The sequence below is a fragment of the Furipterus horrens genome, unplaced genomic scaffold (assembly GCF_987537825.1).
Source record: "Furipterus horrens unplaced genomic scaffold, mFurHor1.1.pri manual_scaffold_10, whole genome shotgun sequence".
In the NCBI taxonomy this organism is placed as follows: domain Eukaryota; kingdom Metazoa; phylum Chordata; class Mammalia; order Chiroptera; family Furipteridae; genus Furipterus; species Furipterus horrens.
Genome location: NW_028327180.1, coordinates 2869230 through 2887533, shown reverse-complemented (window position 1 = coordinate 2887533; position 18304 = coordinate 2869230). Strand labels below are relative to the sequence as shown.

Below are 18304 nucleotides of genomic sequence, written 5' to 3'. Positions count from 1 at the left end.
ATGTAAGAGGCTTGGTTGGTCCTAGAGGGGCAAGTACAGCATTCTAGACAATCTGACATTTAAGCAGGGACATGAAAGCCAAGTAGGACTGAGGCAACTAAAGAGAATGAATGAGGCTGAACCATCCGGAGCCCCTAATACTTATTTTAGTTCATCTTGAGGAAGGAAGAGACGCTTGTGAGAATAACGGCAGTTATACTGAGGGAGCGAAGTTGTACTCCACATTCTAATCTGGTAAAAGAGGCCCGTTCTAACTTAGGTGGTCTGTCTGACTGGTTACTGTTCCACTTCCTGGCCGCCTTTCCCTACTGTCTGTCTCTAGATAAATCTAAAGTGCACATTAGAAGCTCGGTGTCACTGAAAACAGGAAGGTTGTAGATTAGTTACACATGGATAAGAAGAGCCACTAACAACAAATGTGCAGGTAGGCAGCACCTCAGCCTAAATACTGTTTAAGAGGGGCAGGAAGGCTTTTAAATTAGTAAATTAAAGGTTCAACATTAATATTATACCCTTCTTAACTTAAGCTGTGATGAGAATGGACTTCACCTCTGTGGTCTTCCCCCCCAAAAACTGTATAATCCCAGCCTAACCATAATAAAAAGAGCCAAACTCAATTTGAAGGGGCATTCTGCAAAAGACCTGACCAGCAGACCTTAAAACTGTCAAGGCCGTAAAAACCCAAAGAGTAAGAAACAGTCACAGCCAGGGAGTTCTAAAGAGACATATAAATATAACTAAATGTAACGTGATGGCCTAGATGCAATCCTGAAATAGACAAAGGACATTGAGGAAAACTACTAAAATCTAAATAAAGTATGGAGTTTAGTAATGTGAAAGCTAAGACTATAAACTCTAAAAGGAATTACAGAAAAAATCTTAGTGCCCTTGGACTTGGCAATGGTTTTTCAAATGTGATACCAAAAGTACATACAAGAAAAAAATAGACACACTGGACTTCATCAAAATTAAAACATCTGTGCTTCACAGGCCACTCTCCAGAATATGATTAAAGAAAAAAAAGAGGCAGCTCGCCGAATGGGAGACAGTAACTACAAATCCTACATTTCTGCTATGAGATACCCCAGGTCTAATAACAAACTTGCATCTACAATATATAAGAACTTACAACTCAGTAATAAAAAGACAAATAACCCAATTAAAACTGGACAAATAATCTGAATAGACATTTCTCCACAGATACTTAAAAATGGCCAATAAGCAAATGAAAAGCCACTAAAAATGCAAACAAAACCACAAGGAGATACCATTTCACACCCACAAGGGTAGCCTAACAAACAAGACAGTGACAAGGGTCAGTGAGGCTGTGGATGCTTAGGGACTCTCCACACCCTGCTGCAGGGAATGTAAAACGGTGCGGACGTTTTCCGAAACTGCCAGTTTCTCAAAAGGTACAACAGTTACGAACATCCCAGTTATCCCGCTAGTAGACACACATCACCCTCAAAACAGGTGTGCACAAATGTTCGAATGTTCATAGCAGCTTTACTCATGAGAGTCAAAAAGTGTGCTGTATCCATACAATAAAATATAATGTCAGAAAAAGGAATGAAGTAGTGATACACGATACAACACGGCTAAGCATCATAAGTTCTATATTAAATAAAAGCCAGTTACAAAGAACCCCGGGTTTTGACTCCATTTATATGCAGCGTCTAGAACAGGCAAGTCTACAGAGAGGTCAAAACAGAGGAGCGGTGCCTGGCGCTGGAGGCGAGGACAGGCAGGCTGGGAGATGATGGGTAAAGGGTAGTCTCTTTTGGAAATGAGGAAAATGTTCTAAAATTGACTGTAGTGATGGCGGAACAACTCTGTGAATAGACTAGACCACCAAATTGACCCTCTGCACGAGTGAATAGATACGTGAATTATATCTCAATAAAGCTGTTACAAAAAGAAAATTAGAAATTATATGGAAAAGTAAAAGGGATCTTTCTGAAAAATAAAAACCACTATGAACCAAAATGCCTCACAAAATATTCATTTAGGCACTTAACAAATTTGTACGTATTAAGAGTTGTTACTACCTGCCAAGCAACGGGAATACAGAGGTGAACACAACCAAAGACCTCAAGGCATCCATGTGTATCCTGTGTGCGTGTGTACTAGGGATCACATCACAAGGTCTTTGGTGCCTGAGAGGTCAGAAAACAATTTTTCAAGCAGAGGAGACTAGAGGATAATGTGAGATCAAAGAGAAAGAGGTGTGAGCCAGGCTAGGAATGCTGAGTTAATGAGCTTAGACTTCATCCCAGACATGATCAACAGATTGTTATGCTGATGGATTTTAACCCTTTGAGTACCATGCGTAATTGCTAAAATTTCTATGAGAAATGCCAGGCTATTTTGCTGAGAAATGCAGAGTTTATGAAAAATATCTATAAAGACATTATTATTCATAACAATTTGCTGAAAACTTCACAACATATAATACACTTTTTGTAAGCAGTGTTCTTTGACACAATTTAACAAAAAATTTACTGCATTAAAATAATTTTATTGTAACAATTTAGAAAAAATACTTTCCTTCAATGGCTTTTGAAGTATAAGGCATAATATGAAATCTATGATTATAATTTGAAAAAACACACAGCAACATGGATAACAAGCAAGTATGGCAAATGTTGCATACATTTTTGGAAAAAAAACTTCATAACGTACAAAGAAATGAACACAAACAGCATTCACACCAGAGACATGTATCAAGGTATCAGCAGTGAAAAAGTTTATAAACAAAAATGAAATGCAAAAACAATGCAATAGTAAAATGTCTATACATTAATATTGTGGCAACTGACGCATCGTGGGTGCAGCCCTTTGTCACGTCCCACACCTACTGTTCTCGACCTGATTTTTCTTTCCGGTGTTGAGCATTCCTTACACAATCTTAGCTTTCTTTCTGGAAGCATCTTTATGTCATAGACATGAGAAGGACCTGGTGGGTTTTCTTCATTGCTGGATTTGTTGACAGTGTCTCTAACCTCACGCCATCCTCTGGCAAGCTCTTCTGTTACGGAGGTGTTGAAGTTCAATCGAGACATTGGTTCATTCCCACCTAAAAATTTTTCCTTATAAAGAACGTATGCATTCAGCAGCATTCCTGATAGTACATTGAACACAACCTCCTTCCAATACTTCAGTGTTCTTCTTTCATCCACATACATGTACAGCATCGTGTCAGACGTGTCTATGCCTCCCATGTATCGACTGTATTCCAATATGATGTCTGGCTTGGAAACTGGTGTCATAGTTCTCTTTGAAGCTATGTTCGACACGGCTGGACCTGAATAAGAGCTAAGGAGCGGTGCCTGCTTTCTTTGAGGCTTCTTTTCCCTAAACCCACACAGAAACAGGAAGGCGTTTCTAAAAAATCTTATCTCTTCCACACTGAACTTTTGTAGAACCTGGTGAGGGAGAAATTTTCGATTCCTACAGAGTGTTCCTGTACTGTATGTATGTCTCTACTGAGTAGAGGTACCTAGCCAGGGGAATCAAACTAAAAAAATTGTTGCAAAAAAAAAAAAAAAAAAAAAAAAAAAAAAAAAAAGACGCGGTAATCTTTATTCGTATAATTTTCTATGGTAAGCAATTTAGTTACTACAGTAGAGGCCAAACCATGTTTTTTCTCATCATCTTTGTATTACTTTTTGCTCCAAGGAAAGCATAGAATACAAGACAGTAATTTGAGACTGCATCACACATCATCCAGAATTTTACTCCCCAGCGACGATGGTGTTTATTTGGCAAGTACTGCAAATATCTGCTGTGACTTTTGGTACCAGCCAAACTCTCATCAGTGCTCAATTGTTGGTGGGGAGTATAGCAATGCCGAAAGATATGATTGGCATGACCAACTACTGGCTGAAATGCAGCACATGGGTTGTAAGATGGGTCATCAGGAGTAGGGATTTTGGAATTGTCTACAAGATGAAGAAACCTCAGCAATAACTGAAATCAGTTACGAGAGCACATGTCTTGGAACCATGGAGGTGACAAAGATTTCTTTTTCGACCAGTAGCTGTGCATGCTTGGTTTAGTCATTATGCCCATGTTCAGCATACAAGCTATAAAAGCTTGTATTTTTGCAACTGTCGTTGGTTGCCAAGAACTCACTCTAGAATTAGGGGATAAGCTTTTGTGAGACTGAAGGTGCTGCGGTGCATATCTGTTGGTTTCGGTGACCACCAGCTTCAGCAGCGCTTCGGTGAAGAAGAGATGAAAATAAGCAGTGGGCTTAGAATCAGTGGGTGTGGGACACTTCAGACCTGGAAGCTCTGAGAACTGATGCTGACACTGTGCTGTGTCCTGCCCGCCTGCGTCCCTCCCAGCCCTGCAGCTTTCACTGGCACCACTTTCAGATGAAGATGGTTCAGTTTCATCTTCACTCACTTCATCTTCAGATGCACTGTTTTCAAGATCACTTATCACAAAATCGCTGTCACTCGGTTCATCACTGATCAATTTAGAAATTCCTTCTTCACACAGTTTCCTTTCTCTTCATTGGGGCGCTCATTTTCAGTTTTTCTATGTCGTTCCAATATAAAAAAGCACGGGCACAAAATGAATGAATACTGGCCCTAAGAATCGTATGAAATCACTCCCTGGCTGAAGTTCAACTGAATCCTTTTCTTCATCTACAACTCTCAAAAGTAGTCTTGCTCTTGCAGCACGAAAGAATGATCCGCTCTAGTATAAGATTATCGCTTCACCCAGAGGATACCAACTTTTGGTACTTTTTATTGAACATCGGGCAGTGGTGACACCCGAATCTGCTCCGATGCAGAGAGAGACTAACCTCCGTTGTGGTTACAGCCTACAAGAGGGATACCCTGGGAGCCGACGCAGCATTTTGCATTTCCACAGTAAACAGTGTCCTCTCATCAGAAAGACTGACTCATTGTAGGATGGGATAAGGTCCCCCACTCTATATCATATCCGTACTCAGGTTCCTGTCTCTCCATGTGAGGTGGTCAAATGTCTCAAGGACTCTGCGTTTCTGTTGCGAGAGCAATAAACCTGCTCTACTGAGACATAGGAAAGAACGCTAACGCTATACCGTGAAGCAATGAAAATGTCCGTTAGCGAACGCTTCCTCATCATGCACACTGCATAGTTTTGACAATTATTGCAAAGATAAATGAAATTAAAAGGACCGTTTAAAATGTAAGTAAAAATTATAGCAGAATTAATATGCCAGTATCCGAACAAGCATAAAAATTCGAAATTTGGATCAACATGAGAAAGTTATATCAATATGTAACCTGAGGTACAAAAAGAGAACAAAACATAAAATACCCATTATTCCACTGTATTTACATTTGTAGCCATAGCAAAGAGTCGCTGGGAGCACGCCGGCACTCGAAGGGTTAAGCCAGATCAGGAATTTCTTCTGGAAACACCACTCTAAGCAGCACTGGAATGGGAGGACTAGAGGCCAGATCAGATGAGCGTACAATTACCCCGTGCCTGAAGAGTAGTGCCACAAAAGAACTGCACTGACCCTACCAAGGCTTTCCTTTACTCCAAAGGAAAACCTGTGTTTTAGCAAACACTCAGCAAGATTTATCGAGTACTGACCAACTACACATGCGAGTGCAGCATTAGTCATAAATTCAAAAGAAGACACCCATAAGAAACTGCAAATTAAGAGTCTGCCCTTATAACCTAAAAGGAAGTGTTTGATTTAACCAAAGTTAACAGGATCGCAGCTGAGAATAAAAGTTGGTGATTCTTCCACTAACTCTTGTATCTTCTCATTTCTGTTCCTATAGAAGAAGCCTGAGAAAAGTAAGGTATAAAAAGAAAAGTGGAATGAAAGAGTTAGACTTCTAAAATATGTAATAAAGCTAAAACTACAGTCTTGATTTTGGCACAGAGCATTTCCTGGTTAGAAGTAATCTACTTTCCCAAATGTGCTTTCCTGTGCAATTGTTATTACTTAAAACTATAAAACTGTACAAGAGAAGTTGGCAGAGAAGACTGGGATCTTGGGAGTGATAGAAGACACTCTCCTGTCTAGACAATAAGAACCCAAATCAAAAGAAACCAAATTCAAAAGTCCTGCCAAGAACCAATATGAAATTAATAGAATTTCCACAGGTTGTACTATCTATTCCAAAAAAAGCAATCTGTTATTTAGGAAAGCATCGGAGAAACCCTCAACCCTTTGAAACTGTAAAAAGTAAGAAAACAGAGAATATAGTGCTGTTTCTAAAATACAGAAACTCAAATAAATTCCTTCTAATTATCCTGAGGGTACATGAAGAATGAACTGTAATTATGGTCAATTAAACTATTTAACTCCAATCTCTGCACCAGAAAAGCTGCTAACGAGCTCATCCCATGAAACTCACCTGCCTTGTCACATTTTCATGACCTACTCTCAGGCAAAGGCATCAGTAACTTTTGAATACATAATTAGTGAAAGACAGCCTTTTGATGAGTCATATAATTAAGAAGTTTGCTACTTTCTAAAATGGGAGTAAATAACGAGTGTTTAACTAATGACACGTTGCACTCACTCCCTGTGACTACCCACTACCTGGAAGTTCAACCTGGACCCAAGTTTACAAATGGGTTTGGGGTCGTACAGCGAGCCCCGAGGTTCTGGCTGCAGTTCACGTTACAAAAGTGGGTTCACGTGAAAATAGAGCCTTATCTTTCTATTGGCTTTTAGCTTATTCTGAACCAAATGTCTGAATTCTGAAAACTGTAATCCAAAAGTAGTATCACAAGTATAAAGATAGATTATTTCTAACTAATAAGGAACAACCTAAAACTACATAAAATGAAATAGGGGAAGCCTGGGATGGGGAGTGGTGGTTAGGATGCATAATGGATTAAACTTAATGGCAATTAATTTGTATATATTTGGTTAAGAACGCTATTTATCAGTGATAATTCCTAGGGCATATATGAAATAACCTGTTGCAAAGATAACATACAAACACAAATATGAAAAGCATATTTTTTCTTTATCTTAATAAGAATTTTTAATACATTAAGAAAACATGTTTCTGCAGAAAATATAAAGAACTATTCTATATTCTTCCAGAATAGACAGCTTAGCACTATTACAATTATCTTAATTACAGAAATGTTATATTCACTGAACAAGTAGTAAGGGCTAAGATTCACTCCAGAAATCAGCTTCTTTGTAAAATATAAAAATCTGAAGAATGTTACATATGGGGAATAATAGGCTGACTACATTGTACTTCAGTGTAGAAGAAAGATGACATACTGTTTTAGATGGATCTGAAAAGAACCATCTAACATGCTTTTTCATTAACAATTATATTTATTCATTCACTCATTGAACAGATATTGAATGGACATCTCTTATGTGTTAGTTATATACTAAGAATATAAGGATAAAAATAAAATCTTCTGCTCTCATGAAACTTAAAATCCATTAAAAACCATCTAGCTACACCCTTTATCTAAAAATGTAACATTTTTATAGAAAGGAGAAGGCATATAATAAGTTATTTTTCATATTTTTTTAAAATCACTATGCCTCTGAAAATTATCCAGTATATATTATTCCTCATAATGAAAGAGGATCTCTGTAGTCCAGGAAATAAATTTTAGCAGAAAGTAAAAATACGGACTAAAGTGAAAATGAAATAAGATTCTGCTTAAGCTTTTTGAGATTTAAAATATTTATCACATGATTATAAATTAGAACGACCTTTTTGGGAAAAAAATTGATATTCTAGTAATTTGACTTCTATGAATCATAAGTGCAAAGATTTGGACAAATACATGTTTATAACCATTTAAAAAATAAAAACAACCTACATATTTGAGAATGGAAGGATAAGAAGAGTTTACCCACATATGTCTGTTATTCAATGATTATAAAGATGTTAGCTAATAAAATTTAAAGTAAAGTTATAATTTTAAGTGGAAAAAGCAGAATGTAAGATTATACCCTAAGATTAACTATACTAAAATATCTATATGTACACAACCAAATCTTTAAAATCTATTGAAACTAGAACAAAATATTAACAGTTGTTATCTCTGGGTGAAAAATTGAACTTTCACAATATGTTAGACTATTCAAGGATTCCAGTATTTAAGAATTCCTGTGGTAAAGAAATACATTTGACTTAATCACCAATTAATTGTAAAATACATTTGACTTTTAATACACCAACTGGTATAATCACCATTTCAGAACGTCCAAAAAAAGGAAACATTAATTTAAGTAAGTGGCTAACACTTACGGTCTCCTGAAATTAATAATGTATTATATTATAACTGGCAATGTTCCCATCTTGAGACATTTCTTTCAAACTTAAATATAGCTAGGCAAGTGTGATTTCAAGGTTTTAATTTCACACACTAAAATCTTTTCTCAAAAGATATTGAATGCTCAATTTACTATTTAAAAATGTTCACAATTAACTAGCTACTTGAAACAGGTTTTCTATAACAAAATAAGCATTAAACGTTCTGCAGAAATAATTTGGAGATATTTCTGTAGACGTAGTAGCCAGAAATCAGAAGGGTGAAGTTTAGGAATCCAATTATAGAAATGTTGACTTCTCAGGAAATTTTTTACAACCTGAAGTGAGCATAAAAAGCAATATAAGCAAGTCCTTTGACCAGGGCTAACCACGCCGGAGCTCGTGAGTAACATCACAGGACACCGTGGCCCAAGGCCAAATTGTAAAGTGCCAAGTGGAAAATGGCACAAGTCCATGGACTGTAAATACTGTATCAAAAGAAAATAAAGGAAAAAATCTTTCATTAGCGCAATTAAAAATGCAGTTATAGTACCAGTTCCTGTGATGAATAAATCAGTTCAGCAGGTCCAAGAGCTGACAACCACTGTTTAAACACATTCTCCACTGGCAGCGACTTTAAGTTTAAAACCTTACTGTGTGTTTTCCTAGTTCCTAAAGTTTTTTAAACAGTAAGGTGTTTTTGGATGGTATAGTTGATTTATAACCCTATCATCTGAAACATGTCTCATTTTATGGTTAGGCATCTATCTGACCCATTACACTGTGCAAAAGTAGCCAATAAAATACAGATAAATACTGCAAATAAAAGTATTCATACCAATGTTCCCAAACTTGAGACCATAAATTCCAAAGAAATGAAACGTTTCTACTAACCTGACATCAATCATTCATTATTTCATAACCCCATCTGTCAAATTATTCTTACTAAATTAGCATGTTCTGCAACAGAGATTCTGAAAACCCCCAAAGGTAGGCTGTAAGTTCAGTAGTGAATTTGAAAATGTTTCAAAAAACCATTCAAAACCACATTAACTAGCCTAAACTAGCAGCTAGTCCTTCGCATGTTCTTGCCACTTAGGGCACTGTTCCCAGCCTAAATTTACAAAACAACTGTGCTCTGTTATGTAAGAAGTTAACAAGTATCTGTATCACTTAGCTTTTGCTAACTACCCCAAAATTCAGTGGCCAAAAACAAAAGACATTTATTATTCCAGACAATTCCAATTCCGAGGGTTTACTGGGTGGTTCTTCTGGTCTGGGCAAACTTCCATTGGGTGGGAGAGGCTAGCGTGGCATTACGTGTCTGACAACCAGCTGGATGGCTGGACTTGAGAGGATCTCAGCCAAGAGTGCTCATCTCTGCTCCACATGGTCTTTCATGCTCCAAGAACTAGTACAGATTTCTTCACATGTCTAATGAAGGGTCTCAAAGAGCAGTGAGAAGGCAATCCCCAAGCGTTCTCAAGTTGCTAGCAATTCGCATGGCCAAGTACCAACACAAAGGGTAGAAAACTTGACTCCCTCTCTTTTATGGTGGGAGCTACAAAGCTGTGGTGCGAAGGGCAAACACACAGTGATGGGAATAATTTGTGGTCCTTTTCTGCAGTCTACCACACTGCAAAATGCACAAAGTTTCTGCTCCACACGGTCCATGGCCAAATAAATTTCCATGACAGCTCTTCTGACACTTTATAATACATATTAGTGTATTAAAAGACTGTTCATTTTCTGGAAATATTAATATATTCCAAGAAAACTCTAAGGCCATTTTCCCCTGAATAACAGGCCCACTTGGGACATGGGGGACATTAACAGATGATCCACATAGAAAAGGTAACTCCCAGCCTCCCCTCACAGGTCCCTTCCATCCTTCAAAAGTACATAACACTGAAGTCCGATTCCTTCATGAATTCCAAAACCGCACTTCCAAACTGCCAAGTGAATATTTCCTTTAAGATGTTCAGCCAATACCTTAGCAAACTTGTAGCTCTGGTTTGAATATATTAATAAGTCCAGAGGCAAAAGGCATGTTATTACTATTTTAATTAAAAATTCTTTTCAAGTTTAGCCTAGGAAGGTAGTTTCCCTGGAGTCTCAGCTTCTCTCAGAATTTAATTCGGCGTGGCCTGCGTCGGGGTACAAATGACTTACATTTGGGACATCAACTGCAACCTCCCTCATGGCACTGGGCCTGACGTCATTCATCGCCTGCAAGAAATCGCTCAGGGTAATCTTCACCAGTCCAGCCACCTTGCTGTCAGGGAGGGCAGGCTGTTTCTTGAGGACTCTCCGCAAGGCACAGAGACCTGCAAAGAGAAAAGTAACACAAGATTCATCTCTTACCCCCTGAACACAGACGGAACCATTGCCACCAATACCAGCCCCAAACCTCATGCCTATCAGAGCATTTCAAATGTGTTCTGCTTGTGTGTGTGTGTGGAGGGAGGTCGGGGTGGTAGGGTGAAGAGGGAGATGATGGATGTGAGGGATGAAGGCAAAACTCCAAGTACTCGGTGTGGCAGGGAATATACAACAAACTGGCATGAAATACAAAAAGACAGATACTTGACAAACATGAAATCAAACTTATAAAATAACATCCACCAAAAAAGAAACAAAAAAACCCATAAAGGTTCATTAAAATAATCTATTTGGAGAATTGCTTTTAAAAGGGTAAAACATCAAATGGTGCAGAAGCATAGAACATGAAATAAAACTCCAGTAATAGGTGCTATGTTATATTAAACAGCACTTGGTGGCCTAAAAGAATCTAAGTAGTTTCTTTTCAAAAATCTCCCATAAATGGAAGCACTCAGAAGACCAGAAGAACCTTACTTCTTCATGTCCCAAGTAGCTACATGGTAATACTTGTCAATATTTCTAACTCAGACCAGATATCTCACTCTTACCAGCACTTAGACACTAACAACTGAAACAAGAGAACTGGTCTAATAATTTTCCAGCCACATTTATGTCATGTAAGCATAATGATCAACAATAAAGGAGAAAAATTATTTTCATCTGAAGAAGGGGTTTGGAAAGGGAAGGAGATATATGGTTTAAAAAGGACATACTATACTGTAAGTTCATATTTATAAACCAACAAAACCTCTGTGCTTTCAAATCCAAACTAGAGAATTTAGAGTTGGGGAAAACTCGAGGTCTATGAGAGTAACAAGAAAACAGCAGCAGTTCCAAGAGGAGACAGAAAAGGCAAAAAATGAAGTCCTGAGTTTTCAAAAATTAATAAAACAGTAAAGTGCAAAGATTAATTCTGTGATGAACACAACAAAACTTAACATATCCCAATGACAGTTAACCTATTACATGAAACATGTAAACTACAACATGACAACCTGTGGGCTACACAAAAGCTGTGCTGAGAAGGTCAGTGCCAGGTACAACATCTCTGACAGGGACAGAAAAGGATGCAAGTCCCCGAGGAGCTCATCTCCTCTCAGCCATGTCGGGGACATCTAACCCAGCTTTGTGGGGGGTTAGTGACAGTGTAAGACAACCCCCACGGAAATCATTCAGTCCATTCCTTCACGTCAGAAATGATGCGTGAGTAAAAGGGGTCTCCAAGGTCGAGCAGTTAGGACTTGAAAAAGTGAGCTGATGTTAAACTGATAAATGAGAATTAGGGCCAAAGAGGCAGCAGAGTACTCCAGGCAGAGAACAGCAAGCGAAGGCCCAGGGACGAGAATGAGCGTAACACTTAAGACCATGAGGCCCTACGAACAAGACAAAACCCTGTCCTTAAAGAGTGCGCTCTTAGAAATATGAAAGAATATGTTTTAAATCACCTAAACCCAACTTTCGTGATTTGTTTGTAGACATGTGACAAGATAAAATGCGGCAGACTGTCAGAAAGGAACGAAGAACAACGAGGAAGTTACAGATTTGCAGAAGTTGCCAGCCATAGGCCTTTAGCTGTCAAATGAATCTCAGAGCTTTCAAAAATTAAAGATCCCTGGGGCCATCCTCGTCATGCCACTGGTCCCCCATGGTCCTATACCTGCCACTAGCTCAGGTGTCACGTTACATAAAACTCATCTTTGGCCATCAGTCATCTCATTTATTAAGTGAAAAGATTAAAATCTATTTTCTCTAAATTATTTTCTCAGCTTTAAAATCCTGTGATGCTAAACTGAAATTATTGGCTATCAACCACTCCTCAGAACATACTAGAATCTATGCCAAGAAATTAAAGTTTTAAAAGTACAGTTTTTTAAAGCAGAATTAAACAATTAACGAAAGAAGCAAATGGACATGTGTATATCATCAAGAATATAGCTTACAGCAAGCCATCTATGACAATTCTTTCCCTTGCTATATTTAAAGTTAGTTTCTGAAATGTAAACAAAAACAGAAGATTTCCGTTAAAAATAGCTGAAACAAACAAAAAAAACAGGTGTAGCTAATTAAATAATAAATGTGTCATTTTGTTTCCATTATTTTATTTTCCAAGGCCCCTAAAAGCTGAGACAAGAAAACAAGAGCCATGACGAGAAGGCAGCGGGCCCCCGGAAGCTGAGGCCGACACAGTCCCTCCAGGGTCTGAGTGCATCCCGACCCCCACATCACTGCGCAGATACAATCGTTCCTGGACAAGAGCAGTTACTCTCAATTCCTGCCCCGTCAATACCATCTGCTCCAGACTCAATCAGCAGACATCATCTAGCCACATACACGTGGAATCCTACAATTCTGCACTCAATGCTTGCTAAATGATGATGTTATTATACTTCTGAGAGTGCAGTTAAGTTCCTGTATTAGAAACTAACAGTAAACTTCAACTGATTCCAGGAATAATAATGCTGTTTTAGAATTACCACCTACCCTGCAGACAATTATATGAAAAACTACCAGGAAACATGAGCATCTGGATCTCAGATTGGAAGGGTAAAAGTGGAGCGTAATATTTCCCAATATACTCAAGAACATAAAGTCTGCAAGTGTAGTACAGTCTAAGGTTCCCCTGGTCAAGTGTACTTTCCTCAAACTATCAGAACTCCAGAAAAGTTGTTTCATCTGGAGCCTTTACTCTCCCGCAAGGCAGTACTAAGTACAGCCAAGGTGGTCAGTATCCCTTACCAGGCCCCCGGAGAGTTCCATTTCTCACTGCTCCTGCACAGAAGAGAAACAAGTAGAATACTCTCAAAGAGGGCACAGGGGCTCTTGCTTTATTCGCATTTCAAAGTCACTGCTGTAACCTCAACTGATCACAGGAGCCAGGTCTGTTCTGAACCAGGGCCACTCTCCAAAGTGTGAGGCGAGGGAGGCAGGGGACGGGGAGGCTGTGGCTCTGGTTCAGAAGCAAGTCTGTCAGGGAGGCCCCCATCACAAGCCACATCTGTCTCCAGCCTGTGTGTCCTTATTGATGGGCAAGACGTTCGCTGATCCAGGTCTAGTAAAAACCACTCCTCTAGCAAGGCAGAGGATTCATCCAAATTTCCGTGATGTCTCTTGTACTAAAATAACCACAAATACTTTATAAGTACCAGGAACATTGCCAAATTTCAAATACACTTCTACCAGAGAAACGCATAACTACACATAAAATACAAACCTCTTTCTAGAAGAGAGGAAGGCCCTACTTACCAAGGGCCTGAATGAACCAGGACCAGTGCTGCGTTCTTTAAACCTCATGAGGATCCTTAAAAAGGCCTGTCACGCCCGTTTCGCAGGCGAGGAAACGCACTTCAGGAGGTTCCAGGGCCTTCCCAAAGACGCCCGGGAAGCCGACACAGGGCGGAGCCCCCACGTGAACCACTGAGCCCCCACTATGTCCCCGGACTTTATTTAAAAACAACGAATTTCCACAAAATCAGTATTTTAATTCTAACTCAGAAAACACCACTGGAAGCATTCCAAACATGGTAGAAAACATTAGTAAGAGAACCTTTCATATGAGTTAAGTACTTTATACAGCGCAGATCCACCATAAATGCCCATTAAAATAAGCTACTAATGGGTGAGAGGGAGGACTCACAGACAGAAGTATCTCAGAACTCAGGCAGAAGACATAAAATTTCCTGTCTCAAAGAAAGTTACGTTATAGTCATCCGGTTTACTATTGCTACCAGACCTACTTGAATGTAATAATGATAAAGTCACAGTTTAAATATGTATTTTCATCCCCCTGCTCGGTGATGCTGTCTCGTCAATGCTCAAGTGCTTGGTGTGAACACGATGAAGCGATGTGTAATCAACAAGGGTGCCACAGATAAATCCGTAGAACAGTAAAGCAAATACTTCCTTTCCCTGTAAACAAAATGTCTGAGTCCGCCTCTTGAAAAAAATCAGCTCTATTTATATCCCCTCTTCTGAAATGGCACAGGCAGCCTTAGAAGGACAAGTTTATAATAAATCCCTATATTTGGAAAACACTGTTGCTAAGCATCTTCTAACATTCAGCAGAGCTTATATAATTCACGTCTCTGCTACATAATTAACATTTCATGTTTTCCAAAAAAAGTGTAGTGTGCTTATCTAGGTTGTTAATTTAAAACATTATAAATTCTGAGGGAATTAATAAAAGGCTGTGCAACTAATTAATTAGAAAGGCAGCCTAATCCCAGGAGGAACACGAGCAGACATTAAATGTCAGATTGTGTCAGAGCTGAGCTTGTAAACAGCTTGTCCGGTTGATATAAAACATTTCGAAATGCAGCTGCGCTCTGCTTAAAAGGTGAGCTACAGAACACTAGGCTTTTTGGACAAGTCACGACATACCAAAGCGTGCTCTAGCGCAGAAGTTAATCACAAGGAAACAGAACATTTGAAAATAAGTTTCACGCCCAACCTCAATATCAATATTCTATCTGCTCAGATAATGAGACGTGAGTGTTGAAAGCAACAGGACTATAGTGCTTCCCCCTGTCATGGGCATCACGGGACAAAGGTAACAGTTAGGGACATGGTTTGGCAACAGCGGACGGGGCCAGAGAACTGAGAGCCAGCACACCCAGGAGGCGGCGGCGACCCTGGCGGGGCGTGGAGAGACGGCGGACCTCCACCCTCTGCGGGAGCCCGCGCCACCACCGTACGCCTCAGGGACGCTGCCTTTTGTGCTGTGCCCTGCACACCACCTTCGGATCACAAAAGCGGTCGGGCACACAGTTCACTTCGCTGTGTGGGGCACCAGACATCTGCGCCCCGTGTTTGCTAGGAAGAGCAGTCTCCCCAACTGGAAGGTGGGCCAGAAAGAAGGCAACCACCAGACAGCCACGCTTACTCGGAAGCTCACAGAACACACAGGTCCACAAACCACAAGCAAGCAAATGTTCTAGGAAAACCATGTCTATAAGTATTAATAAAATAATTAAGTATTAATTCTTAACTGTTTCCTTAATTGTGGCTCTTCTATCTTTCAGAATTGTCATTTTTAAGTTTTATTCAAAACCATTATACATACATGCAGGACGAGGACATGCACTTTCTCGGAGCGGGAGAGTTAAGTGACATAGTTTGGGATAGTACGCTGCTGTCACATAAAAACTCTGGGAAGAAACTGAAAACTAGCTGAGGCAGTCCGAGAACCCCGTTCCCTGCTTTTAGACGGTCACTGATCAGTTACAGACACCCTTCGGGCTTGCAGCACTGTCTGGCCTGGGTCACTGGTTCTCGGAACAGCAGCATCCACGCCACGTGTAACTCGACAGAAATGCAAAACTCCTGCACCCCACCCAGACCTACTGAGCCAGTGGGAGGGGACCCAGAATTGCTTTTAACAAGCTCCACAAGAGAGTCTCACACAGGCTTAACTGGAGAACCACGGCCTGAGTCAGAGTTCAAACTGCTCACAGTCAAGTGCAGGACCCGCTGCTTCACAATCACGGGTCCCAGCTCAGACCTCCCAGGTGTGCCGGCGGGCATTCCCAAGCTGCCCATTTAAGCACAGCACATGTGTGAACCACGGAAACACCCCTGAAGAGCACTGGTTTTAAGCAGAATGCAGTAAAAGCCCAGGCAGAGCCGCAGCCGAGAAAACGTTCAGGACAACGGCAGCCGTTACCAAAGGTGGCACAGAGCGGGTCCACCCTGTTCACAGCTCCGAGACGCAGTGACCACGGTTTCCTCAGCTCAGAGCAAGGGTTTCCGAAGGCAACGGGGGACAGAGGAGATGAAGCTCGCCAGGGGGTAAAAACCAAAACTGAATCCTGAGGTTAAAAAACATTCTTATTAGTCTACCAAGGGGAGTCGGGTGGTCCTCCTGTGTCCCAGCTTTCCAGACACTTCTGATCAAACACTTGGGCGCCTACTACGTGCCAGACATCATTACTATTGCCTCCAAGTAGTAAGATGTTCCCATGACTTTTTAATAAAGCAATGACTCTAACTTTGTGTGCAACTCTAAGGTCAATGCAAGGACTCGAACTGCTTCCACTCACCCGAGGAAACCCACAACGTAGAAAAAAGGGAGGCACCAGTCCACACTTCCCTAGGTGGTCATTTTAAAACACTGAGAGCCATTCCGATCACCTTCCCCCCACCCCCAACTCCTCTAAATGTAGGCAGGATGCCACACGAAATGTTCAATTCTTTTTATTTATAACTAGGAGAAGTGGTTCAAGTTTACCATACGGCTATCTCAATGCACATACATCATCATATCTGGGGATCCCTTGTACATTCAGTAAGTGGGATAGAATTATACTTGTTCTACAGAAGTTGGGCATAATTCTGCTCTTTCTAATGCTAATAGTTGTTTTAGCTTTCCTTCTGAGTTACACTATTAACCGATTTTATAATTTACTCAAGTCCTCAGTCAAAAATTACAAAATTGTTTCAATGAGAAAATGCAGCCAACTTCACCATTAGCCTGCTTTGTGCATTATTTCCAGGAACGGGGAGAGCGCCCTTAGGTTCACAGCCCCTAGACACAGCCCTGGGTTCAAGCCATTCAGACAGACAGCGCAGACAAGGAGACACTGAGGCACAGAGGCCAACCGCAGGGAAGTGGCCAATGAGGCCAGACCAAGTTTCTAGTGAGTAACCTGAGTGTTCTGTTGCTTTCCCCTCTCCTTTTTCTAATTCTTCCTATACACCCCCAATTTCTTCCTTGATCTCCCTTACATCCAGGGAATGTCAAAATTACTAGGGTGCTTAAATAATGTCTACCACAACACCCTCAGTTTACAAATGGAGAAAACTAAGACCAAGAAAAGACAAAGAACCTGCCCAATACCACAGGCTGGTGTGTCCAACTCTCGAAATCCATTTTCTACTGTACCTCCCTGCCTCACTAGAAAGTCCTTACAGAAAAGTTCTGGCACAATGCTCTTAAATTTTATTCCATTATCCAGTTAGAGAATGACACCACACAACAGAACATACACTAGTCTTTAAGACAGCATCCACAAAACCACATATTTTCCCCACTGGACATTTTAATTATTATATATTCACCTTTTTAGAAGATACCTTCTCATAATCTCATTCACTGCTAAATTAGGGGAAAATAGAAGACTGAACACCTGATCATTTGAAAATATCATTAAGTCCCATTAATAGCAGTTACTATTTATTCACTGCTGTGCGTATCACATACTTTTTATATATTTATATATCTATATTTCTATCTTCAGGCTGGAGGCCTCTCTCTATCCCATCTTCTGATCCTTTCACAACTTCTCCAATTAAATGTAGCATAGTAAGGGGTAGAATTTCTCAAATTCTCCTGCCATTTCCCTAAGAGTTCTCGGGGTACAGGGCCCATGAAAGCAGATGGTCCTAGTGACAGCTACTATGTGACTTACATGCTCACGTTTCCCCTGAAAGTCTCAGGACACAACTGAATTTCTGACCTAGACTTACCTATAAAAAAACATGGATATTTTCTATGTGAATTGTTCCTACTCTTTAAAGTTTCACAGATAAAACAAATTAAAAAGCTCGACCACTCTAACAGAAGTCTGTTTAACGACCTAAGCACAAATGGGGAACCCGCGCTGGCCAAGCCCCCGAGTCATGGCGCTCACGCCACAGGGCTGGTGCGAGATCGGGAGGGAAGCCCACTT

At 40.2% G+C, this 18304-nt stretch overlaps 1 protein-coding gene across 2 annotated transcripts in view; it reads right to left on the bottom strand.

Moving 5' to 3' along the window:
- The window catches only part of AFG2A (AAA ATPase AFG2A), a 179886-nt gene that overhangs the window by 143541 nt on the left and 18041 nt on the right, over positions 1-18304 (bottom strand). For both annotated transcript variants that reach the window (XM_090288766.1, XM_090288767.1), the window contains one exon: positions 10431-10585. In XM_090288766.1, coding sequence (XP_090144892.1) covers positions 10431-10585 — 155 coding nt within the window. The remainder of the gene's footprint in view (positions 1-10430; positions 10586-18304) is intronic.